This window comes from Molothrus aeneus, chromosome 6 (assembly GCF_037042795.1).
Source record: "Molothrus aeneus isolate 106 chromosome 6, BPBGC_Maene_1.0, whole genome shotgun sequence".
NCBI lineage: Eukaryota > Metazoa > Chordata > Aves > Passeriformes > Icteridae > Molothrus > Molothrus aeneus.
In genome coordinates, this window is record NC_089651.1 from 26,442,574 (window position 1) to 26,469,858 (window position 27,285).

Sequence of the window (27,285 nt, forward strand, 5' to 3'; positions counted from 1 at the left end):
CAAAATTTGTCACTGACTGTAGCTGTTCAGAGCAGTTTCAGGGAGGCCAGAGTGGAGACACCACAGTTTGGTCTGCCATAAGATGCCTCAGGGAACATCGACTCCCCACCATATCTCTCCCCTCTGAGCAACCTGCAGAAGTCTCCCCTTTTTCTTCATTTCTATGTAATACAGTCTTAATTCTTCCACCAAACGTTCTCAAAAAACTTTACAAGAGACAGGACATATTTTTTTAAGAGTCTATCACACCTGAAAAAATAATATAATAGTGAAGGAAATAGTTTGCTAAAAGCAATTAGCTTATTAGCAGCTGCTGACAGTTGTCTTGCTGGAGCATTTTATCAAAGAGTTGAAATTCATAAACTGGAATTGCAGACCAAGTACCAAACTTTAGTGCTACAACAATTAAAAGTGGCAAAAAATGTATGAAAGCCAGTAATGCAGCATATCATTAGCTCCATGCAAACATGAGAATGTGACACATTCTCAGCAAGGTCCCATTCATTAATCATTTCCTGTCATTAGCATCAGTCACCAGGCTAGAATTTAGGAAAATTAATAAAAGCACAAGCACTGACATTTCAAACATGAACAAGTCAGCACTAGGTGGGAGCCATTCTGGTGAATTCACAGAATGAAGAGTCAACACACAGGCAAAAAGCAAACATAATGCCATTGTGAAACAGGCAGCAACTGCCCTAAAGCCCTTGTGTCCTACTAAATGGTACAGCAGACAGTGGGCTGAAAAAGCTATTCCTTTGCTACTCACCACGGCACTGACGGTGAAGGACTGAAGCACCACTCCTAGGATGGAAGGCTCAGAGCTGAGGCTGTTCAGACTGGATAAGAGAAGGCTCCAGGGATTCCTCATAGAAGCCTTCCAGTATTTAAAGTGGGCTTTTGAAGAGAGAGAGTGACTTTTTGCACTACCAGAGAGTGACAGAACAAGGGAGGACGGTTTTAAAGAGGGTAGACTTCAATTAGATATTAGGAAAAAACTCTACTTAGAAGATGGTGAGGCACTGGAACAGGTTGTCTAGACAGTTGTGGATGCCTCATCCCTAGAAGTGTTCAATGCCAAGTTAGGGTCCTGGGGAGTTGAATCTAAAATATCTTTAGGATTCCTTTCAACCCAAATCATTCTATGACTATCACATTAGGTTTTATTTATCTTCAAAAGGATTGTAGAACCATAAGTTTACTTTTTTTTTTTTTACATTTAATTTAATACAACTTGACTATAACTTACAAGAAAATTGAGGTCACCTCACAGTACAGCAGCACGGAGAAATCACACTTATTCTAGTTTATTACAGGCAGTGGATAAACCCTCTACTTTGTCCTGCGTGCCCAACTGCACATAAATTCAGCTTACCTGTCTTCTGACACTCTCTCCTCTTCCAATGAAATCTCACTCAGCACAGGGATCTCACTTTTACAGAATTTCTCTTGAATCTCTCAAGAAAAAATGAAAGCTCCTTAGAACATATGCTTGAGAATTGTTTCATAGTCAACAACAGATCATCCATTAGCAGTGTGCAGTTTCAGCCATCCTCAGACACTGCTGTCAGCAAACTTAATATCCAAAGATAAACTACTTGGTTTTGTTATTTCCCATCAGACTAAGAAAACAAGCAAGCACAATGGCATCAAAAGATGAGGCAAAGAAATCCTCCCACCCGGTAATTTTACTTCTGCTTTGATTAGCATGCCCAGAGGGGTAAAGATAGATTCTACATTGCAGTTTTAGGGTTTTTTTATCAGAAAGCATTAAATTACATCATCACCAACTATATTATATAATATTTTAAATGTGTGCCGCTATCACAAGGGACCCATTTTGGTCACATTAGCAGCACCAAGAGGAGAGCTGAGATGCAGTATACAACTAGAAGAGATGAAAATTTGAAAGGATGCAAGCAAGGATAGGATTTGATTTGTGTTTGTTGGGGATTTTTTTTTTTTAGTTTTCTCCAGAAACACCAGTATACTTAGTTGTTCAATTTATTCATCAGTGACTTAGATGAAGGAGCAGATGCCTCCTCAGGAAGCACCCTGATGACACAAAGCTGGGAGGAGTGGCTGATACCCCAGAGGGCTCTGCAGCCCTTGAGAAGGACCTCGACAGGCTGGAGAGATGGGCAGGGAAGAACTGTCAGAAATCCAACAAGGGCAAGTGCAGGGTCCTGCACCTGGGAGGAATAACACAGGCACCAGCACAGGCTGGGGCTGACCTGCTGGAGATGCCCCTGCTTGAGCAGGGAGCTTGCACAGAATGATCCACTGTGGGTTCTCCCAGCCTGATCCATCCTGTGATTCTGTGAACATGGAGACAGGAGATTTCCTCTGCGCTGGTGCTTCCCATGGCTACAGAATAGGAAAACTGAGGATCTATATTCTACTTCCAACACCACACTCTATGACCTACAGCCCAAGCAAGTGCAAACCTGTGAATCTAAACATTTCCTGATTTGGTCACACAGAGCTCAACATCCCTCCCCAGCACAAAACCACTCAAACATCACCACCCAGAAAAAATTTGTCAGTAATTTTAGTGTTCTCTAGTAAGTACATATTTAATGGTATAATGGTGTAAGACTTGCAAAAACATTATTCAAAGAGAGAATTCAAAAGTGGTTTTAGTAGGATTTTGAGAACATTCACAAGCATGTATAAACTTGTAGATTTAAAAACCTACACTGAGAATTGCCACACTTGATTTACACGTACGAAAGCAAGGGGAATACTGAGATACTGCACTGGGTCTGACTTCCAGGAGAAAGTGAGGTCTAGTATACAAATAAAAATAAAATCTACATCAGCCCAGAGAAGTTTAACTGCACAATGACTGAAACACACACCGGTTCACGATATTTATTACAACATATTGCTTTAGATAAACCTGCTGTATGGTTAGGAAACCCAAAGCACATTGTATGAACCAACAAAAAAAGTACAGCACAAACCACATCTCTGTAAAAGGTATGCAGTGGAGATGAACAGAGGCACAACTTGTAAGTAAGAGTACAATGAAGATCCTGGTAACAGATAATGAAGGCAAATAAAAATCATACTACCAGTACTAAACATAAGATAAGTAAAAATCAGAGTAGCATTGTTATATCTGTATACAAAGAATGCAAGGTCTTTTTAAATGCCCTTTCTTCATTCTCTATGACCTGTAAACACAACTCTCCCAAACCATCTTCCCTCCGTACCTGAAGTAGTATATAAAGATCTATACAGCATGTGCAAATCTAGTGTAAGTATTTTTAGGCTCTCTTCTTCAAACAGAAGAAATACAAGTTTAAAAACATTAACACCACAGATTCCCTCTATCCAGCCTCTGCAGAAAGTATTCAGTAGCAATACTGCCCAAGACATCCAAGCAAAACACTGGACCAAGAAATCCAGAAGAATGCATAAACAATAAATACAAACACATATGAACAAGGAAAAAACAGTTATCAAGGGAAACTCTTAACACTGGCAAATGAAAGTGAATTAGGACTCTTTTCAGCCTACAGCAGATCTGTTCCTAAAAAAAAAACCTCACACGATTTAAGTAAACCTATGATGTTAACTGAGGTTCAACTACATTTTAGGCAGACCAGATTTCTTCATCAGCTTGTTCTTTAAGATGTGATATCTGGTAGTTACATGTCATGCTCCATACCACTTAATAATGATTTATTTATAAGTATTGCTAGACCAGGATGTTGGGAGTCAAACAGTCCCTCCACTGGGTTATTTGCTACTTCTGCCTTTTCATTACCACTCCACAGATTCTTTCTGCAACAAACATTTTGTCCCTCATACCAATCTGCAACTGATTAAAGTTTCTGAAAAAATAAGTTAGACAAAAATATTACAGTCTAGAGTGAGTATGGTACAATTTAGTTCTTGTGTTAAGACTTCTGGCCCAAGATAATTTTAAGAACAGTACGGGCCTGAACAGAATGCAGTTCTAGAGCATTTCAAATACACAGATGTTGAAACAGTCTGGATTTTACTTCGGTGTTGGAAAGTGAACCAGAGACTAAAGAATTTATATACATAAGTCTCAAGCATAGTCCAGAAGCTCAAGCAGTAACTAGAGTTCACTCCTTCCAGAAATTGCTTTACAGGATGTTCTTTGCTTTTTCCTTTGAGTGCAGATATGAACTTCTTCCAACAGTCTCTGAGCTTCCACTCACACTAAGAGTGAACACAGTCAGTGCAAACAACACACAAGTTAATTCAATTTATAGCTCTCAAACTAAAACAAAAAGGAAAAAAAGCTTCTTAGTGGTACCTAGCATTTCTCTGATTACCTCCTGTGAAACAACTTACCAGAAGGTCAGGCAAAACCACCGAATATCAATAGAGAGTCCTTTGGCCAGCACTTAAATCATTTCTGTTGCTGAGATAAAAGTTGCACTTCCTAAGTCTGGAAACAGACACAGAAGCCTCCTCTATGACAAACATCTGGTGATCTCCATGCAATGCTGATATGGCTGCAAAGACTTTCAGGGAATTTTCTTTTTTTGAATAAATACTTACATACAAGGCCAAATCACAACATTGCCACCCTAAGAAAGTACATTTTATTCTAAGACTTGATTTGTGGTGAACGTCCAACAGTTGTCTAACGGTTCATTTGCAAGGCTGGAGTGTGTTACAAAAGTCACTGCAAAAATCAGTTTCTATTCTTCATCTGAGGACTGAGAGGTTCAGTGTAGTTGCCAGCACTGTAACAACATGGGTAAAATAATTTTCTAGTAAATCAACATTGCTGGGTAGGTACAGTCAGTCCACAGATACAAATAATTTCTACCCAGTGTAAGAGAACCTAGCAACAAGCCTCAAAACGCTCAGACACATCAACTTCTTTAGTCATCAGTACTGAATTTTGTATAAATGTTGGGATTATTGACCATGACAAGGTCAGGTGTCCAGTGTGTTGACTTCTTTGGAGCAGAAATAATGCACAACTATTGCGTTAGGGTATCGAGCAAATGCGCTGTAAAGAGAATAAAACACAAGCATCAGCTGTCAAGACAAACATTGTTTTCCATATTCAAACAAGAGCATCCAACTTGGGCAGAATTAGAGAGAGACACATGATAGTGACACTTTTTTAAACTATAGCCTGAACATATTAAAGAGAAAACAGAGAAAAGAATTCTGTGGATATTCTAAGAGGTTTGCTTGGAGGTTTTTAAAATCTATTTTCATTTCTGCAGGCACATTTTACTTGGAACTCACTGGCAGCAAGTTAAAGACTGAGGGACAAGCTTCAAAATCTTGCTGAACTTCACAGTACCAGAAAAATTCTATACTATCAAAACAATATCGCATATGCAAATTTTAATGCTGAAGCTACATGCTGAATATTAAGAACAAAAAATTTAATATGCGTAGCAATATTTAGACTGTGTATTGAAATGTTTTGGGAAAAGAACCTTTCCCTATCATTGTTAATGCTACTCATATCTCAGAAAGGCTCCCATCAAGAAGAAAATAATGACTGAATCATGTAGCATTTCCCTCCACTTGAAAGAAAAAAAAAAACAAACAAGTGCAAATAAAATTTGCATTCTATATTAGCTACTAGGAACGGTAGAAGAAAAGTTCACAGATTTACAGAATATTCTGAGTTGGAAGGGACCCACAAGGATAAGAGTCCAACTCTTAAATAAGTGGTCAGTACAGTGATTGAACTCACAACCCTGGTGTTATCAGTACCATGCTCTAACCAACTGAGCTCATCTCAGGGTCACTGGCATCCAAATAATCAAGCAAATTAGTTCTACTTTTAAATATCCTATTGAATGTACAAAACATAAATTGCTACAAAACATAAATCAGTCAGGAAGCCATGAAGCCATCAGATATAGAAAACTACATGTGTATTTCAGCTTAAAATTCTTTATATCATCCTCCCCAATTCTAGTCAAGAAGTAGGTTCTTAGAAAGGCAGTGTTCTTACAAAGTTTTCAAAATTCAGTATGAGGACCAATTTCATGCCTTTCAGAGTTATGAAATAAGAACTCTTGGGAGTTTCTGAAAGGGTTTTATACTCCTTTGTTGCAAGGAGGATTAAACTCTTGCAGCAAATTCACTGACCAAAGCTTTAAAGTATTCCTAACCATTCAGCTAATAAATGTAATTTGTAATTCAAATACTCTTCAAACAGCTCCCTCATACTGCTGTTCTCTCTGGCTATACATACATCCAGTTTTCCAACATTCTTAGTTTAAGTGTACCAGATTAATATTTGATTCAGTTTACCCAGCTCTCTCACCTGTTACCTATCTTCTTTTTACAAACAGTGCACACCTTCTCCTCTGTAATTATGCACTTTACTTGCTGATGCAAGATCCGCTCCTCCTGGACCTAAAGAAGGACAAAAACCCCAAGCTGCTCAAAAAGCAATGCCACACCTTGGTCTGATGAAACTGCAAAGCATCACAACATTTAACTGTCAGTGGCTGTATCTACATTACCAACTTGTGCAGCACAGAAGAAGCTGTTCTGTGGACCAGAGCAGGTGGTACTGAACACCCAAAATCCACACTATATGAATCACAGGGTTTTACTTTTACCTTGGTCCACAGCCTAAGGTATTCAACCACTAAAGGAGTGTTAAGATGAACAATTAAACTGCTTTCCCCACTCCAAGCTGTCTGAGATGATCCTGCAGTGCACACCACAGCACAGTGAGCAAAGACAAACACCTCATCCAAACTAAAATGAATGTACACACCATCTCCTGCAAAAAGGATGTTCAAGCTACATAATTCCCATTTAATTTCGGGTGCATTACAGCACTGTCTACAGGACACCCATCCCCTATAAGAAACAGTAAATTTCAATTTGAACATATTTTAAAACATTATTCCAATCAATAACAGGAGGTGGTTGCTTACCCTCAGAAACTCTGCATGGAGAAGGTTCTTGAGCACTTGATTAAATCTTTTCTTCTGAGCATTTTCTTCAAGTACTTTCTCTAAGAAGATGCGAATCTCACTGATCTGTGTATTTGCTGGGAGTAGGTTTATTGCCTGGAACAAAGTTAGAAAAAGTTAAGGAGAAATAGAGACCAAAACAGAATAGAAATTGACACATTCCATTCACTTGCCTACTCCAGTACCTTCTGTAGCTTCCTGCCAACAGCACAGAGTATTTACAGATCTGACTTACCTTAGTGGTATCCAGTTTGCTGTGGTGCAGTTCCAAAACCTGCAGAGCAGCCTGCAGATTGGCTTGAGGCTCCAGCACCTCCATCTTGATGGGTCCCAGGCAATGAACACTGGGTGGGGAGAGATACATGCGCAGCAGGGACAGATAGACCTGCAGCACACACAAGGGAAATTGTTGCACCTATCCACAGCTGACAGTGCTGGTAAAATCCAGCAATGGTACTAAGTTATACCCCTGCCATCCAAAATTGTGCACTGCTCCTTTAAACAGCTCTTAATGTAGGCTCAAATCCAATGATACAGTAACATTCTCAACAAAAAACACCCCAGGATGATCTAGGAGTTCCTAAATTCCAAGAGATTATACACAGGTTCCTATACACTACACAAACCCTGAAGAAGTCTACACAGAGCAAGAACTTTCAAGTCCTGAACAAGGTGTATATATATAGCCTTCTACTTCCTTACTGAACAAGAAGCTACTTACATCTTTGTTGCCATCTTTGTTTCTGTCATAATGTTTATGGCAGTAGCTAGAAGAATCAACAGAGAAGAATTAAGAGAAATACAGAAACAGTTACAGGACCCAAATAATTCGTTTACAGAAATTAACATTTAATTACTACTGAAGTCATCCAAGTTAAGCAACTGTACACTTAACTGATGTGCAGTTTGATGAATTGATTCAGATCAATTCATCAAACTGCACATCAGTATTACACAGTTCACTCTGCATCACAATGCTGAGAGAAGCAAAGTTTTGTGCAAGTCTCCCACTTCCAATCAACTTAAAAAGCCTTAATGCAGAAGCCAAATAGAATTTAGCTGTGTAAGAAAAAAGAGGGAAAAGATATCCCCAATCAACACATCACAGCATAAAAATCTATGTGTATATATATCTAATTAGTCTATCTGAATCACAAGCAACTATGGGGAACAGGTCCCTGTGTTCAGATACACCTGCCAGTGTTGGGTAATTCCATTTTTACCTGAGTACTTCTGATTCACTCAGGAGATTCCCTGACACAAAACACATTAAAAAATGCTGTATCTTCACTAACAAGAGTTCTTTTTAATGTAGGCTAGCGAACATCTCTCCAAACAGAAAGGAAGCAAAACAACACACAAGATCACAGACTAAGGACAGTTAAAAAAGTATTAACTCATTGATGATGGTCATATTGCTCTAAAGCACAATGAGAGCACGAAAAGGCAAACCTCAAGGGGCCAGCAAGCAGCATCTGTAATAAACAGACACCCAGAAGAGGTTCAAGGCCAATAAAATGTGAAAACACAGAAGATCGTGAAGACTTACAATGTTCATGGCTCCACATATAGCAACATTTCACTACACATCCTATCCACAGAGCAGTCAGCAAAATAAGTCTTGCAAAAGTGCAAAAACTATAAAAGAAAGGAATCCTTACTTTTCAGCCATGTTGGTGTCCTTCAAAATATGAACATAAATAAACAGAGCTTGCTCATGCTTCCCCATTCGACCCAAGAGCAGAGCACGTTCTTCTAGGAGACCTAGTGATACCATGAAGGATTAAATCAATAGCTATACAGAGAAATTACAAAATTAGTGCCCAGACTAACAGAAGGAAGTATTAATCTGTGCTCAGGCTACAGTATGAGTTATACTGACACTCTAAGTCTACATTTCGCACTAGTCTCAGAAATCTTTTCTGAATTCTTAAGTCACCTTAAGAAACAACTACCTTCAGATCTATTGAGCAACTCAGGGTAATCACAAAGTTCAGCTAAATAGCTGGGAGATGCCACAAGGTCTTAGGTCAACAGTTAGAGGAATCCTGCAGAAACTGGTAAATTCAGTCGTGCCAGCAAAAACAGAGTTAGGATACACACCAGTGGCCTACAACTACAGATAGAGTCATCTTCTCTATTTCTAGTTTCCATGACTCTATGATAAGTGAGGAAGTTTTGCTGTAAGCAATAAGCTAGGGTTTAGTTAACCTACAGAAACAGAACTCACCATCAAAGGGGAAGTCACTGATAAGTCGACTAGGTTCATAGCAGCTGGACTTCTCCAGAAAAAGCAGCAGCTTCTTCCGGTAATCCCCCAAGTCTCCTCCTTCCTCCCCAGCAGGCACTGGAGCTCTATCTATATGAAAGAAAACAACATTAGCTAAATTATTACAACTAACTCACTACACTATACACTAGTCTGTACTAGAAGACACACAAATCATTATGAAGAGGAACTAAATGATGATAGAACTGTTACATGGGTTGGGGCTGTCATGTACCTGCCAAACTACCTTCAGCTCCTAAAAACACATCACGTGGCTGGTTAAAGCAATACTCAAGTTATTCAAAACCCTTCCCTACCCTTAACATGCAGAAGTCAGGGAGCAGTAGCTGCCATTCGACCTAATTATGAACAAAGTGTTGCTTGGTCCTTTAAAAGACCTCTTGAGAGGCAACAAACTAGACTGTCCTACAAACCCACATGTTTTCCAGTTCCCTCCATCACTAAGGTATCTTATGCTGGATCTCAACAGGGAAGGATTACAACATGGAATATGAAGGCTCCCCTTTGCTCTCCCAATACTCCTGGTCCTCCCACCAGAAAAGGCTAGACATACCTGCAGGGAAAGAACTGAGATATTCTTTCATTAAGCCCTGCACTTTCTCACAGTACAGCTGGATGAGACAGTTGTGGAAGTCCGCACCAGTTTCTTCCCAGACATGAATGATGTGCTCCTGTAAATACATGTTAAGGCTCAGCTGTAGACACTTCCTCTGGGATGTAATTCTTTATAAGGAACAGTTCCATGCTTGCCTTTACCAAGCTTGACCTCAGGATTTCATGTATTTTAATTATGTTTTCTTTGCTCAACAGGCTCCAGCTCCTGAAGAACTAAGGTCTTACAGGTAATATTTTGTTTTACTGGAGGTAAAACGCAGTAGTAGAGATTGAGTTCTTACCAGGTAAGGAATAGTCAAGCTTTTAAAATTTTCTATCAAGAAACTGAGCACTTTGTCTCGTGGCAAAGCTTCCACTTCAGGGAGGTCTTCTGTAAATATCTGTTAAATAAAATTTTATTCAGATTGGTGATTTTCTTTTCTTAAGTGCCACAGTATATTTTTCTCTTGAGGCACTGAAGCCCAGCATATTATCACATGTCCAAAGAGTAAACAAGAAGTACAAAAAAAGATCTGAGCAGCTTATTCAGGCACTGAACTTACTTCACATCTGAAAAGACTATCAAACATCCCCACTTCTGCCCGAGTGAACACTCTTTTCTTACAGAGCCCAACACCTCCCAAATACAGGGAGCCAATTTTATAGGCAAATCAACACCTGACATTTAAATACTCAATTAGGCTCTTGTGCAAAAGTGTGGCATCAATAACATGAAATGTTCTATCAATATCCTAGCTATTTATTATATCAATAACATGAAATTCTATCAATACCCTAGCTATTTATTATAAGGTCTTCCAAGAATGGAAAAGCATAAGAAAAAGTGAAAGATTGACTTGTTTTATCTACTGCTAACATTAGCACTGAAGCCAGAAAACAAAAATTATATATTTAATTTGGTTTAGCATTAATGAGATTCTTACAATGAGTTATCCCAATTCCATACACTGCACTAAGAAGGTCAACAACAAGGAACCTCTTTCAATCACACTAACCTTCAGTCCATCTTCAGGAAAATCTCTTAGCACCCAGACAGAGTAGGAAAATACCAAGTGCAAGTTCTCTGTGCCTGGAATACAAAAAGCAGCAGTGCTCATTGTTAAAATCCTAACTCTCTATCTATTCACAACACAAGCAGATGCTTTCAGAGCCAGCAAAGCTTCATTTACATGAAGAATCCAGTTGTTGCTCAAGTCAAGCAAATCACTCATCCCAAAGCTACAATTTCATTGCTTCACAAACATGATTTCAAAACAAAACAAAAATTAACTCAAATACTAAGTGTCACCAAATGCAAAGAATTCAGCCCAAAACCAAGACCGGTTGCCTTAATCACATTCCAAAAGTCTTCCCTTTCAATTTGTTTTAATTAGGGTACAGAGGCAGTGAACTTTTCACTTGTGTAACTGCCTTCAGTCCATTTCCAGCCTGTCAGTCTAATGACTTCTACAGCAAATGGTCAAATACTTTGTAACAAGTAGTAAAGCATCATAGTCCCGAAGTAACTGGCATAGAAACTACATGACAAGTAACAGCTTCTCAGCTTTTAGCAAAATGTAGGACTTGCCCCTTTAAAAAGAATACTATAGTTTGGACAATTTGGTTCACAATACTAATAAAACATGTTAGGAAACAAGACTTTCCCCTCACCCTCCTGCTCAGAATCAGTGACGCATTTGCTGCCTAAACAACATAACACAATATGACAACACTACACAAGAAACAGAAACTTAAAGCAACCCTATAAAAAGGCAGTCATTGTTTGCTTTTCTCCATCCCACAATATTTAAAGCAAGCAGCATCTTCATATTAGCAGAATTTAAAAAATAAATTTAAAAAATGCAGATGATGTGCACTGTAAAGTAAAACAACTGAAATAGTTCCCAGAAGAGCCAATCTAAAAGTTTCAGTAACAAAGGTTTGACTTGGCAAATGGCAATAAACTTGTCGGCCTGAATTTTGCTGAACTCTATTAAATTTCTGAATTTACAGGGCATACTGGCCTCACAGAGAAAATTTTAAAAAAAGACAGGACAAGAAATGGAAGTAAGACTCTGTTTTACATGAAAACTAACTCCTTATAAAGAAATGTGACATTAATTAGAATAGCCCCCTGCCAAAACACTGATCAAGGTGTCTTTGCTGAAATCGCAAGCAAATCAAACATGAAGTTAAAACCTACTCAAAACAGTGAGAACGTCAGGAGGAGAGAAGCAGCTCATTAAATAACTACCAAAGCTTATTGATCAGTATACTAAAAGGAACACACCAAACTGCCCCACAGAACAACTGGCTCCCCTCAGCACATAACATTCATCTGCACGGGGATTCCCACAGGCCACAGGCAGGGGATTTCTCAACTTCCTCAGTAAGAAATCCTTAATTTAAACATGAGCTACAATAGGAAAAGGTTCTGCAGAACCTTTTTTAAAAGATAAAAGAATAATGCAACACAGAAAACTATCTACCACCCCAGTAAATAAATAATTCTCCTGCACAATGACAAAGCATATTGTTGATGGTCAATCACACAGTTAATATTTGCTTTGATGCAATAAACAAGTGCTTACTCTATTGACACAAGGCTAGTATTAAATAGCCATCAGTAATACACACAATAGCTACAAGCCTGGAGGAATTTGTAATTACTTGAGAACTACCTAGAATATTGCATTTAATCCCCAGAAACTGACAGAAAAGAGTAGATTTAAGAGCATTTTCTACTTCACTCAGAATTATTTTCTACTTCACTCTTCATCACTGGAAGAAAATTCAAATTTTATTTTCTCCCAGTGGATATTTTAATCAGAAATAAGGAATGTTTACCAAAGATATTTAAGTTTCAATGAAACTTGAATCCCTTGAGCTAATACTTGAAGGCTGCATTATGCAAGAAACCAAACAAGATAACAAGGATACCCTTTCAGCTTGATCGCCTCCAGAAAGCTGCCAAACAGTAGAATAACCACTAAGCCAAACAAAAATAAAAACTCACAAAAACACTGCTCTTCTTCACACTCACCCAAATGCTGCAAATATTGCACTGTCCTCTCATGACCCTTCAAAGGGGAGTTGGCTTTCTTTGACTGATCCACCAGTACCTGCAATGCTTTCAAATGGAAAGAAGTCAATTCCTTTGTAACTGCTAGCTCCAACATGAAGCACAAAAAAGTGCATTTTCCCTGTTATGCTATTGAAGACAAAACAAAGTTTTGTTTTGAACAGAGACCAAATTGTAACAGGAACAAAGATTTAATCACAAGATAGCAATTAAACAGCCTCTTCAGAATACTGCCTACTTAGTGAAGTCAAAACACAACACAAAGAACACATGCTTCTACTCCTTCTCCTCCCCCAACTTGAAAATTACCTTTCTCATGCAGACCTTTTTTCTCATACAGTATTATCAGCTCACTGTACTTGTGTGCCTTCTTTAGTACATGCTCACTCTCCTCAATATGGCAGTGATTGTTCTCCAGACGTAGCAGTGGTGCCACCAGTGCTACATTTGTCTGCAAGAGAATAGGGAGCACTTAAACTTCATTGGAAGTGCACCTTCTAAGTGTACAGTACAAAACAAGCTGGAAGTGGGGGCAGGGGATGAAGGAAGCCTCACAGCATAAGAAAAATAAGAAATGACAGTTTAATACCTTACAGTAAGGTCCATGTTAATTTCTATAATTTTGAAGACAGAAAGAAAACAACACACCAAAGATACTCCCCTTCAACAAGAGAGGTCAGGCTTTGAAAAACATCAAAACAGCCAAGATCCTACTTTCCTCTGTTTACCAGTATAAGGCAATAAAAGCATTCATTAGACCTTCAAAATACACAGCCACAGCCACTTTCTTCTGACAGAGGCAGCAACCAGGGACCGACATCTGCCTCATTCCCTGAAACTGCTTCCTGACCAGAGAGGAAACTAGTTAATACTCAGATTTTACACATTATTTTTAGATCAAAGAAAGACAGTTGTGTGAGCCTTTCTGCAGTAGCTCCTTATCCTCCTCCTTAAATGTTTCAGTCTGAAATTCCATCAGAGCTCCCATGGCAAAGCCTCTAGGTCAGACAGAAACTCACATGCAAGTAACACTTTAACAGGGTGGTATCAATGATTTGTAGCAGCTTCTTTTTGGATTTGATAGTGGGTGTTCCTTCCATGAGGGGTGAGGTACTGGACTGATGATCAGAATCATTTAGCTTCTTCACTAGCTGACTCCTTTTCTGCAGGACAACAAATGAAATTTTAACAGGAAAAGATGGATTTCTACAGCTCACCTCAGCAGATATAACCCACCATCTACAAAGACTAAATTAAGCCAATTTAATAACTTCTTTTAATCAACTGTTTCCCAAAGAATTTTACTGTCGCTAACTATTAATCACGAACTTTACAACCATATTCAGGTGTATCTATTTTTTTGCATATTTATAATTTTGAAAAATGTCCAGAGTCTTGAGAAAATTGTCAGAAGGAAATTCTGTTAACCTGAGCAGACATTTTAGAGAAGTCAGGAAACATTTGGAAAACAATTTAGATTTTGCACTACTAGGCATAAAATCTATCCTCCTTTAGGCACAAGCTTCCTTTTACTATACTAAGGATGGCAACCAAACAATTCAGGTTCCAGTTAAGACAAAACAAAGAGGGCAGGAACTTAAAAGGCCCATTAATTCCCCTTCCACCTTTTACTGCATGCCCTCAACCTATCTCCTGGACAGAGTGCCGTTAATAATAATCACTGAACAAAAACAAAAAAAATGAAGTGCTCAAGTTCTCTTCAGCAGGATACTAGAAATAAAATACTGGACTCATAGTCAGAACCACTCCATAAGGAAATTTTGTCCAAATCACACATGATGTTTTCCACATATCTGTGGGGTATCTCATGTGTTCCACTTCCCCTGCTCACTCAGGGGCTGCTGCCACATTTTCCAGCCACGAAGACAGCCCATTAAGGCTAGCATGACAGAGCTGGGCTAGGTGTACTGTTTCCAGCACATCAAAGCTAACAAAGCATGCTAGAACTGAGTAATCCTGCTCTAAAACCAGGTAGAGGAGCACTCACTTGAGTTAGGTAGTCTATCAGAGCTAAATGTGCCTTCTCCAGCTCTGCCCCAGAGAGCCCTGGCAGGGGGTTGGGATACTGTAGCTGTTTCCTGTAATCTGTGGGCAGGAGGTCAGGATACAGACCCATCACATGAGTGGGATCTATGCAAAAAATAACTGGTATTAGTAACCATTCATATTACTTTTGCAAACTTAGAGTAAGCTTATCTTTCTAACAGAGCAGTCTGCAGTCTACTTGTACATCCACAAGGTTCTAGAGTCTAAATAAAATTTGTTCATTAGAGAAAAGAAGCTAAAACAACACAAAAGAAGCAAGAGTAAAACATGTTTCGAAGTCCAAGCACAGGAATTTCCAACCTGCACTTGGCACACTTGGAGGACAAGCCATTATTACAATCTTACTGCTCTTCTTGCAGATTCCTAGCATTAACCTCTCTGACAGTAAGATGGGATTTCTAGGAACAAACAATGTTTTAAGAGTAGATTTACTGCACTTTTGAAACAAGAACTAAATAGTACCATCTGTAACTAATGCACACGTGTTTTCACATAACTTAAGCAAATTCAAAATTACTATCCTCTAATTCAAGCTCAAAATACTTTGAGTTCTCAGCCCTTGTCTTTCTCTGTAGTTTTCCAAAGTAAGTATTATGTAAGCATCATGAAAATAAACTATAGGTTTAAATGCACATGAGAATTCTGCCACCAGTAAAAAGAATCTCAGTCTTAAGCACTATTCTATGGTACAGTTCAGTCTTCAAGCCCTAGTATGACCTAGTATCAGAGACTACCGTGACTTCCAAAAGCACAGGACAGCTACCTGGTTTCAGCATCTCAGCTAAACCAAGGGTTAAAGGTCCTCATCTGAGTCCAATGATTTTTCCAAACCTACAGATGTTCCATATTTTTCATTCCAAGCTACAAGTAGGCTTTTAGCAGCTGCTGAAACATTCAGCTTCAAAGGGTCTGGGCACATGCTGTGCATGCTTTAAATAGCCAAGATATTGGCTATTTAAATACAAAGATATTCTGTAAAAAGGGTAAAGTCCTGATTTAACTTAATTTACTAAGTGTAGTTTATTAAGTATTTAGTTGTACTTAATTGTGTAGTTAATTAAGTTATTAAGTAAGTAATCACCAGCTCAACTAAAAAAAATAACTAAATAGCTGCCCAGGCTATTTGCTGTTCGCAGGGGACTGATCTGCACAAGATAGCACTGTTTTGAACTAAAACAAAACAGAAAACAAACAAAAAAACCCCATAAAATAGCCAGTGAACTTGACTTCATTCCTCCTAACTGAAGTGATTCAATGCCAACCCAAGCATTTACCTGTACCAAGCTTTGCAAAAACTTGCATGGATTCATCAAAGCGCTTCTGGCAGAACAGGTTGAAGGCAAAGAGGTTCTTGATGTGGTGGATTTGTTGTCGCTTCTCACTATCTGAATCATCTTTCATTTCCTGCATAGAAATTAAAAACATTAAAAACTCTCAGAGTTTACAGGAGAGAGAAACACCCTGGAGAATTAAGAGGAGCATTATCCTGTGGAGAGAGTAGGAAGAAAAAAGATAATCTCTCAAAGTGAACACTGCTGGTGCCTGTCTATGCTTATTGTGTCACTGAGTAACCTGTAAGGTCTGAAAGCTACTTCTGGTTACCTCTATACCTGCTCCATCACAGCAAACATCTCTTCATTCATTTGCCTTTTCAAATTCTTTTTCAAGTCAGCAGTTCAAAATGCAATTAATTAAGGGGAGTTTCCAGAAACCAAAAAATTTTAACGCAGTAAATTGAATAGTATAATGAAACATACAGCATCAGTATCTCTAACAAATTATTGTTTCAGGAATAATATTATGCAAAAAAAGTTCATGTGACAAAACTCACAACTCCAAAATACGCTGTTTACAAGCAGTCTACAGACTCTGTAGCCCAAATTATTTCAAATTCTAAAAGAAGGTAGCCAATCAAACAGCTAAGAGATAATCTTTCATATACAAGATGATTTCTCAAAATCTACACCACAACAGATCAATATGGAGTAATGGCAGCACAAAACTAAAACTTCAGTTTAAACTAAGTCTAGAGTTTACCAGTTTGTGCAAAGTGGACAGTTGGGAGGTTATACTGACTGATTACTGGACTCTAATTATAGTTTACCAGATGGCAAACATCCCTTTGTATACTTTTGCACAATTGCATCCACTGCAAACTCAAGTTTTTGAGTACTTACTGCCAACTGCAAAGCCAACTCAAACTGCTTGTCCTGCAGAAGCTGCTGGATCTGTGTGGCTATGGACACTGGAATGAGCCTCCAAACAAAGTGATTACTTGCCACATATATAATGTTTGTGCTGTAAACAATACAAAAAATGTCAATTATTAGGATTCAGTGCTCAGAAAGAAGGAATACCCTATCCTAAAAGAATCCCAATCCTGTAATAGAAAGATGCACCAATGCAAGAGCAACTGGAGCATTACTGCAAAGCAGAAAGAAGACTATCTCCAGTGTCACAAATTCTTAAAGACCCTCAATTCTATCCTTTCCTCCTCAAGGTATGGCCTCCACCAATCTCCATAAAAACCCAACAGATTGCTTCAGTGCCACATCTTAAGGTGAGAGTCAGAAAAGCTGCTCTTCTCCCAGTTTTTCAGCATGCTACATGCAGCCAGCCAGCCTGACAAGAACGGCAGTGAGTTGTATCAATACCCTCCAGAGGTGATGAAGCGCGGCCTCTGCAGCTCGATGCTCTGTACCAGCAGCCGGGGCTCAAAGGTGCGGATCTCCACGTACCTTGGCAGGACAGCAATGATGTAGGGAGGCTGGTGTTCTGCTCATGAAACAAGGGAAATGTTTCAGCTGATTGGTCTCAAGCATTCCTGGAAACAAGCTATGACTTAAGGCTTCTTTTCAATTTTTCATCCCCCTGAAATGTGCCCCTTTTACATACTCAAAACAAAACTCAGTGCCTGACACTGACAGCAATTTGCTCACAGAATACTATACCAAGCCTTTTGCTCATCATTCACCATAAGGAAATTCTGAGGCACCCAGATCTACAGTGCTTTAACACTACCTTCTATTTCAGACCTTGTCCCTGTATAAAAGATATGGACTACACCTATTTTATGAGAGAGGCACACAGACCACAAGCAAAGAAGGCTAAGAAGCAAAAAACAAACAAAACCTTCCCCCGAGTACAACTTAAAATACTGTAGAACCTGTCACACTCCAAATCCACCTGGTTTCACAATACTGCAAATATAATGATTTTATCACATACACAAGAGTAAAGAATTAAATTTAAACAAAACCAAAACCAAACTGCTACTTCTCACCCATGGCTATAGGAATATCTGTCCAATTCAAGGCACATTTCTGAGTACAGACCCCTTCTTCATTAAGCACAACTGTTAGATCATCTTGGCCAACTGCAACTTTTCCATCTGCTACAGGAGCTACCAATGGTTCCAGCTGCTTCCCTGTGGGAAACAGTTCTTTGATGGATCCTTTTCCATCCACCTAGGATAATAAAGAACATAAAAAGAAAAAAAGTGTTTTGCACAATAACCTTTTCTTCAAAGCTACATAAGACTAAAGCAAAAACCCCTAGAGGGATTTTGCAGTCCAGGATAAACACTAACAGGACAAGTGCAAATTTTAAATTTCTGCATATCATAATTCATCCTGCTTATACATCATTCTGAAATAAAAAAATATTACTTTTATGTCTGAGGTGATGATAGTAGCTGAGCACCAGTTTATCAAATCCATTATACCACAGCAGCAAAACTAGCTAAAGTCTCGAACCCTTCATTTAGGCCAAAAGTTTTAACACTTTTATTCTGGCATGAGTGAGCACTGCCACATAAAAAAACCAACTAACTAAAAGCCTAGAAACCTGCCTAGCCATTTTCCCCTGAGCACCTACACAACTACTCCTATCACTAGAATGGCAGGAATCAACATCTAGGAGAGCACTGCAGAAAAGCACCCCTTCTTTTGTGAGCAGCATCAGTTTCGAGTGACTGTAAAAATTACGCGTGGTTTTCCTTTTGACTACAGATCACTGTTGCCACCCATGTGCATACATGTACATGTATGGTGCACCTCATCTTCATCCTATTTTCCTGTAATATCTGCAGAAGCCAATTATAAAGGCAGAAAAAAGAATGAACTATAGCTGTAAATGAAGTCTAAGTGGAAACTGTAATAGTAAATTAACAGTAAGTTCAGAGGCTTTCAAACAATTACAGTTCAGCTAGAGAATGAAAAATGAAAGAATGGGTAAGCTTCGCTGTGTGCCAGATGAGTTATTCTTGGCCCCTTTGTCCTTTTAGAGCTAATCTCATTTCTTAATACATAAAATAAAATGCAAACTGAGCTTATACAGACTGTTGCCAAAACAAAATGTATCTTCCCCAATTCCTTTTTTCTGCAAGAGCTGCAAACACTGGTCTCAACAGCAACAAACAGAAAATGACTTCCTGACAAATATCCATTTAAAAGGACAGGCTTAAACTGCCCTTTCCAAAGCCACAAATAGCAGAAGTACCAGATGCTGTTTTCCATAAATCTGTAAGCTAAATTCCTGAGCACAGGAGCAGCCTCCATAGTGTCTGCTGCTACCCAAATCTTCTTAAAACACTATTACACAGCCCCGTCTCACCCGTATCAGGTAATAGTCCCTCTTGAAGCCTACACAGATGGAGTTTTCACACCATGCCATAGACTTGGGTACATCAGGTACACTGAAGTCCCCCTGAGGAAAACAAGTTAAACTGGTTGTTATGAATGAAAAGCAAAAGTCAAATCTGGCAACACAGAGTGTAACAGGCTGCTCTCTTGTTGACACCATATTCCCCACCACCTGTGCCCAGCATCTACTGCTCAAGGAATGGCAATATTCAGCAAAAAGGCTAGACTCATGTACAGTAAAGAGGTGTGCTCTGAGTTAAATGATCATTTTTTAGTACAAAATTTTCTAGTAGAGTATTGTAGCTGAAAAGGCTCTACCCATTTCAATTAGTTATTTTTTCTTATTCCAGTATTCACAACTGCAGCTCTCTACACTTGTCAGAAACTATCTTCTGACTTAGTGATATACTTAGAGTAGAAGTGACATACTTAGAGTAGCAGTGCACCTACTTCTATGTTTTTGCAAGGTATGCATGCTCATATATTTCACTGACTTGAAAGTCAAGTAATTAAAAGTGTACTACAACCAGAACATTAAAATACAGCACACAGCCCTTATTTTAACTTATGAAACTATAAATGCCATTAACTGGCATTGATTTCAAACACGTGTTTTCACTTCTCTCTGCTGTTCCATTGTTAAATTTCTGCAGAGCCAACCATCAATGTTCTGAAAGTCAGCAATGGCACAAGTAACATGGCAAGCAGTGAAGAGCAATGACCCTCCCTGCTGAGACATGCTGGCTACAGAAAGAACACAACTCACCTGGAGCTCATGGAACTCCCTGTCCTTCCAGAAATAAAGCTGGAGCTTCTTACGCACTGCCACACACATCCTCAGCACCTCCTCCCCTGTATCTGATTGCTGTGAAAACAGACAGACCTAACTCACAGGCACTCACAGGGAGCCAAGTAAGGTAAGACAAGACCAAAAGACGCCTCTGCTAGAAGCAAAGCTGTCCACTGAAGAGCAGCTTTGTTCATCCATAACAGAAGAGAACTCCCCAAAAAAGGAAGCATGGGAGAGGGAGGAAGGAGGCAGGGGAGGTGGCAGGATACTTAAAAACTAACTTTGACAGGGATTGTGACATCAAGGAAAACCAAAAAAACTAAGAGAGCACAAAAGGCATACACACACACACAAACAGAGGATAAGTAGAGAGCTATCAGTTCAACCCTGAAACTAGGATAAATAGCTGGAACTCTATGCAGTATAGGAGAGGTGAGGATATGGAACACAAAGAATGTGTTATACTAACAGATAAAACCATTAATAATCTAATATTCTAACCTGTTGGAAACGTTTCTTGACAAGAAATACTAGGAAAGCTAAGTGCCTGGACATACAAACAACAAGCCACTTTGCAATGACCAGACGTAAAGGTGCTTTGAAAGACATTCATTTTCATGTCTAGAAAACCCTAAGTACTTCCTAGAAAATATTTAACATTAAGCTCCCATGGGGCAAAAATGTAAAAAATTATAAAGGGCACTAAACCATCTCTTCTGATTATGAAAAAGATGTCTGAATGATACGGGCAGGCTAAGAAACTCACTTGACTAGAAATTGCTCACTCAATGAACCAGAGCAAATGAACAGAGGACTGCTACACCCTACAGAACCATTTTACAGCTTCAATCTACCACAACTGCTCTAGGAGTCCTTGAGCCAATAAAGAGAAACAAAAATTTTTAAAAACCCAGATAGAATTGCTTGCAGAAGGAAACCACAATGAGCTAGTGCACTGGCAATGCAAGGAAAGGAAATGGCTTTTATATTAAGGGGATCTTTCAAAAAAGAAGAGTCAAAGTTAGCATAGGACAAAAATGCTTTGAAGTCTTGTATCAAAATTTCTGTATCAAAAGCTGCAATCACAACAGGCACAGGAAAATACCTTGTGAAGCGGAGTAAGAAAAATAATTTAAAACTATTGCCTTAAGCAAATGCAGTAGGTACTAATTTTAAAAAGCACTAGTACCCAAGAAATTTTCATCTAACACAAAATAACACACCTAATCCATACAGCAACATGAAAGACGAATCTTAATTACAAACAGTAAAGACTGTTCAGCTGTATTCCTCCCCTTACCTGGAGATCACAAGTGAAGAGAGATGCACCTTTTGCCTTTGAAATTGTGGTGATTTGTTGAAATGTCAACAGGTCATGGACGTAAATGTTATTTTCTGTTTCAAACAAAACTCCAATTATTATTTAATATTTTAATACATGTAGAGGTGTTGCTAATTCAAGCAAGTTACTGTATTTTATGTTCATATAAAAAAGAACTTGTGAAACTAAGAGCTGCAAGAAAGGAAAAGAAGTGTTTTCCCAAAAGCTGAAAAATGCTAAGACCCATACAAATACAATAAATGCAGCAAAGAAGACTAACAGCAGCATTGGTAAAACTACAGGAAGGTACTGCTAACCAAGCAGGGGAAGGCAGAGTGGAAGGGACAGCAAGCAGGCCAGAACAGAGCAAGCTCAAGAATGGAAAATTGCATGACAAAGATCATTCTGAACTGGCTCCTGAAATTAGTGGAAAATGAACAGCTGAAAATGTAGGGTACTGTTTTTGCATGTACAAGGATGCAAGCAGCAGAAATCTACAAATACTGGAGCTGGAAGACTTGGGACTTGGAGATCATAAAGAAGTGAGTAGTAATATAAGCAAAAAAACACACCAGAAGATCCGAAGTTAAAGAAAGCCAGAGCCAAGCAAACTTAAATCTTCCACAAGACACTAGAAGACCACATCTGAATATAAAGTGAATTTGGTGCAAGACATCAGTGACAAGTTTGATACATCCAGCAAATTTAGTCAGAAGTTTCAGTGCCTATCCTACAGTGCACACAGATTCACATGCATGCATATACATGTACATACAGGGGCCAACATAAACTGTATTTTACACAGACACTTTAGAGCATGCACCTACTTCTTCATTCCTAATCACAAATCAGCATTAATGCTTTGTTCTCCCAGCTGGAAAAGCTGCTTCTCAATCTATGCTGCTTAATGCTTCCTCTGCAAAATGCAAAGCTTAGCTCTACACAATGACTTCTCAGCAACCAGACTACTATGCTGGTGTATGGAAAGGGTGCCACATTCAGACAAGTAACTGCATCTAGAAGAACTCATTAAATATAAAATTAAATATAAAACACTTTTCTTCACTTACCTAATAGACTGACCAAAATTTTAAATTGAGAAACAACATGGATCTGAAAGGGAGAATGCTGTTAGTGACTCCATTCATAAACTAAAACTCTCAATAAGGATTGATTATAGATAGTCTAAGAAAATCTCAAAATAATAAGAAAGGCAGTTTTCCATGAGCAAGCTTCCTTCAGCTATTGCAACTCTTTTCAATTACACTGAAAAAGGTTTTCAGTGTAACTTTTCACAAGCTGGCATTTGCAACCTAAGCTGATTGAAAAAGTTTTAACATTGTTATGTTACTAGTACAAAAATACTTCTAAAGCATACACAGAGTGTTGCATCCTGAGAGAGGATCCATAATCTTTAAGATGTTTTTCCTGGAATCAATATAATCATTGAGAGGAAATTCTCAAAAAAAAAAAAAAAGAAAATGGCAGGAAGACTGGTAGTTATTTTATTTCTACATTTCAAGTAAGTGGAATTACATTCACATTCCTACAGAATGTCATCTGAGAGTCATATAATACATTACAGTCTGTTGATGTATTACCATCATCTCTACAAATATTCATAGAACAATTGAAGACCTATTGCTAACAAAAGCCTAAAATAAACCTGCAAGTTCTAATTCTTCGGTTCCTGCTTTAGCAATCCAACCAAGCCTATTCTGTTATGAGAAGAGTGGGCAAAAACATCTGGCTGTTACACCTCTAAGAAAATCTTTAGCTTTGGGAAATTTTTTTGTTAAGCACAGCAGAGATTGCACATGTACATTTGATATTTCATTTATTGGCTGAAAACTGTTCCCACATCAAGAAGATGGTATTTCCTACCTGTTGAATCTTCTTTGAGAAGTTCTTGTTGGATTTCTCTAGTGTCACTTCAAACCTGTTGCAACCTATCAGAAAGATTGAAGAGGGTATGTAAACTGAAGTTGCTCATGACTCTGTGTGTCTTACACTAAGCAAATTACAAATAATTATGAAAGCAAACTTGGCCACTTAACACTGGAAGAATGACACTTAAACACATCTGCATTTAAATGCATCACAGGGTCTTCTACACAGTCAGGTGAAAATGTAAATTACACTTCTTGTACCCAGCTGAGGGCCTCAGCAGTAGTTACATTTCTGCCTTGCCCAAGTTTTACATTGCAAGCATTATATTTAAGTAATTTGAAACCCAGAGATACAAAAATATACAGAAAGATTTTATCCACACTACTCAAGTATCAGTAACTTAAATTGCTAGGATGCACATCACTGCAAAATAGACAAGGAATAAACACTACACCACAAGGGTTTTAAAGGAGTTTTAGGGAGAAAGACTTACAGACACTTTCTGATGACATAACCTCTCCTGCCATTGATGCAAAAAAGGGGGAGAAATTTACCATGTGAGATAAGACACTAGCAACTCAAGACTAGCATATTCCAATTGGACAGACAACCTACAAGTTTCAGAAAAATCAAGCTGAATTCAGTCTCTAGAATCCAAGTAGCTACAAATTAATATCCTTCCAAGAGGTGATGAACTTGGAAACTTACATTTGGTGTTTACTTTCCTGTGTCATGCTACAAAATATTACTGCATTCAAAAACATCAGATCCTACATAATAGCAGGTAATGTGAAATACAAACATCTTCAGAGAAAATCAATTTTAACTAAAGCAAAAATAGAATAATTCTATTTGTGGCATTCCTAGAACAGAGTATGAGCACTTAGGACTCTCAAAGAGGAAGAGAAAGGGTAAATACCTGACAAAACAAGTTAGTATTTATCCCTCTTCCCCATCCATGAATTTCATGGACCCAGTGAATGTATTTGCTCTCTCACTAATCCAGTCATTAAAGATAACACACATCAAAAGTCTGGCAACTCGTACACTGCATTGTTTTTACACATATTTGTACACTGTATTCATGAAAATTAAAGTTGCTTACTATATATTTAAACACAAAGAAACCTGAGCTAAAACATACTTTACATACATGGAATTCTATATAGGAAAAAATCAGCAATTTTAACTTATGTTAAAATCACTACAGCTCTAAAAGTGCAGGAAATAAAAATAACAATCAACTTTTTTGGGCCATTCTTAAAATCAACTTACCTACATCTTTCTTGATCCTGTAAAGCAGAAGATGCCCTTGTTTTGTACCAACAAGGAGCCATTCCTCTACAAAGACAGGAGAAAAAGAGTCTAATTAGTTCAACAAAATTTACCCTTCACAACTGTGCTGGTTTTTGCTGGGGTAGAGTTAATTTTCTTCACAGTGCCTATTATGGGGCTGTGTTACATTTATCAGAACAATTGGAAACTTGCTTCAAACACCAAAAAAAATTTTCTGTAGTGACTACACAGGTCTCCTATCATCTCTCCAGTGGGAGTGCACAGAAGTAGCTTTAACTCTGAGGAGAGGATAGCCAAAGAGCAGGCAGCAAAACAGCATAAACAGCCTGGCCATCACATCCCACTGGATGCTTCTTTATGTCATACAGACATAAAGAAGCAACTCATTGCATCTTGTGTGCCATCAAAAGAGGCAATAAACTATTCTTCAGACATTATATTACCTCTCAGAGAGGAACTGTGTTACATAATGGGAAGTACTGTCAGAAAGAAAAACAAGTTTACATGGGTTTGATTGTTAAGTTTTTTCAGTCAGGATTTTAAAATGCCTCTCTGAAATAGTCAGCTATGTTTGGAAGGAGAGTGTGGCAGCTTTGCTTAGGTTGGACAATCTAAGCTTAGCTTTGCTTTGGTCGGACAACCAAGAATCATTCAAGATTCATAAAGGAGGGTCTTTTTATACAAACTCTAAGGCACAGTTTCAGACTCATCCTCTTTGCAGCACTTATACCATACAAAAAGCACAAAATCTTTACAGGCTCATGAAATATGACTGAATTTCTTCCTCACTGAATATCATACAGGAAAGCAGCATACATGGATATTTCCTTCTACATCTAGTACTTCCTCATCACCAAACGAATTTGCATTTTAATAAAATCTTATTTCCTGCAAGGCCTTTCTTCTACTACTTGGTAGAAATATTGTAGAGACAGAATTACACATCTTTCTTACAAAACCATACTACTATAAGTCTGTATATTTAGGGGTTTTTTTCCTAGTTCAGCAAAATAAACACATTCAAAGATAGAAAAATAAAAAAGCTGTAATGCAGGAATAAACTACCTTCACATCCTCTCCAGTACATAACTCCATCATAAACCTCCATGAATAACAGGAGTATTATCATTCAGGATGTAATTCTTAAAACAACTAATCAGGGTCACAATTCCATAGAGTGTGGAGGTTTTTAAATTGTCGATTTTGCATGATGGTGCTGATTTTACATCCGATGGCACCTGGTCACAGCTTTGAAAAGCCTTATCAAGCCTAAACATTAGGACAGCTGGTGCAGTCACCTGACCAAAATCTTGACTCTCAAGTATGCCCAAAAATAAAACCCACAATTATATATCACTAACACGTGCAAACGTATTCGAAATCTAAGACTTCAATACGCCACCGGCCCTCCAAATCAAGTTTAAGTCACAACACAAGGAATGCTTTTTTAGCAATAAAGTAGGCGGCCCAAGGTTACAGCCCCGGGAGTCCAGGCAGCCTCCCCAAAGCCGGGCTGCGGCCGGGCGGGCAGGTCAAGGCAGCGGGGCCCGCGACCGCCGCCGCTCCCGGGAGCGGAGCTCGGCACCGCCGGCACTGGGGAGAGGCTCCGGCGCCCCGGCACGGGCGGCTCGGTCCGGGGAGCGGCAGGGCCGCGGCCACTCAGGGTGCCGCCGGCCGGGCCGGGCGCTGCCACCCCCGGCCCGGGGCGGGACAGGGCAGGGCAGGGCAGGGCAGGGCATGGTGCGGCAGCCGCACGAACGCTGCCGCGACGGAGGAGCGGAGCGGCTCGGGCTGCGGCGCGGCCCCTCCGGCTCACCCCAGGCCGCCAGGCAGTCGATCTGCAGCGGCAGCTTCTCCAGGATCGGCACATGCTCGAAGGCGTCGTGCATGGCGGCGGCTCCTCCGGCCCCGGCTGCCGCCCGGCCCAGGCACAGGCGGCACCGGCGGGAGCGGCCCCGACGGAAGCGCCCCCGCGCCCGCGGCTCCCGCCCCTTCCGGCAGCGCCCGCCCGGCGCCGCTTCCGCACCGCGTCTCCGCCCGCGCCGGCACCGCCCCGCTTGTCCCGGCACCGCCCCGCCCGCCGCGCTCAGCTCGCCCAGATTGTGCCTCCGGCGCCCCGCGGACTCCTCAAGGGTGCTGGCACGGTCCGGGGGCGTTCCACCAGGAACGGCGCCCTGTCCCAGCCCCAAAAACTGGGTTCTGCGCCGGCATCAAACAGCCCGCTCCGGGGACTCGGGCGCGAACGGGAAACGCGGGTCGGCACGGCATCGAGGGGACCCTGACATAAGCCTTATGCATCTTCATACAGCCCGAAACTGGACAGGCTGTAGGAAACTCTCGTCTTCCCAAAAGGTCACTACAG

At 39.6% G+C, this 27,285-nt stretch overlaps 1 protein-coding gene across 2 annotated transcripts; it reads right to left on the reverse strand.

The window, feature by feature from the left end:
• Positions 1–2,860: 2,860 nt before the first annotated feature.
• On the reverse strand, positions 2,861–26,871 carry VPS39 (VPS39 subunit of HOPS complex). Of its 2 annotated transcripts, XM_066552017.1 has the most exons (26): positions 26,740–26,871; positions 24,903–24,968; positions 24,121–24,147; positions 23,622–23,686; positions 22,808–22,850; positions 21,717–21,811; positions 20,393–20,491; positions 19,598–19,690; positions 18,267–18,450; positions 17,638–17,758; positions 17,161–17,281; positions 16,258–16,387; positions 14,925–15,067; positions 13,936–14,079; positions 13,226–13,367; positions 12,878–12,964; positions 10,851–10,924; positions 10,137–10,235; positions 9,794–9,911; positions 9,181–9,309; positions 8,612–8,714; positions 7,672–7,717; positions 7,186–7,335; positions 6,912–7,046; positions 6,287–6,378; positions 2,861–5,002 (listed from the first exon to the last, which is right to left on the reverse strand). In XM_066552017.1, exons 1-26 carry the CDS (start codon positions 26,810–26,812, stop codon positions 4,927–4,929), a joined length of 2,655 nt encoding a protein of 884 aa, XP_066408114.1. In that variant the 5' UTR covers positions 26,813–26,871; the 3' UTR covers positions 2,861–4,926. The 2 variants fall into 2 exon arrangements, with proteins under 2 accessions (XP_066408114.1, XP_066408115.1); XM_066552018.1 differs by lacking the exon at positions 24,121–24,147.
• Between the last annotated feature and the right edge of the window lie 414 nt (positions 26,872–27,285).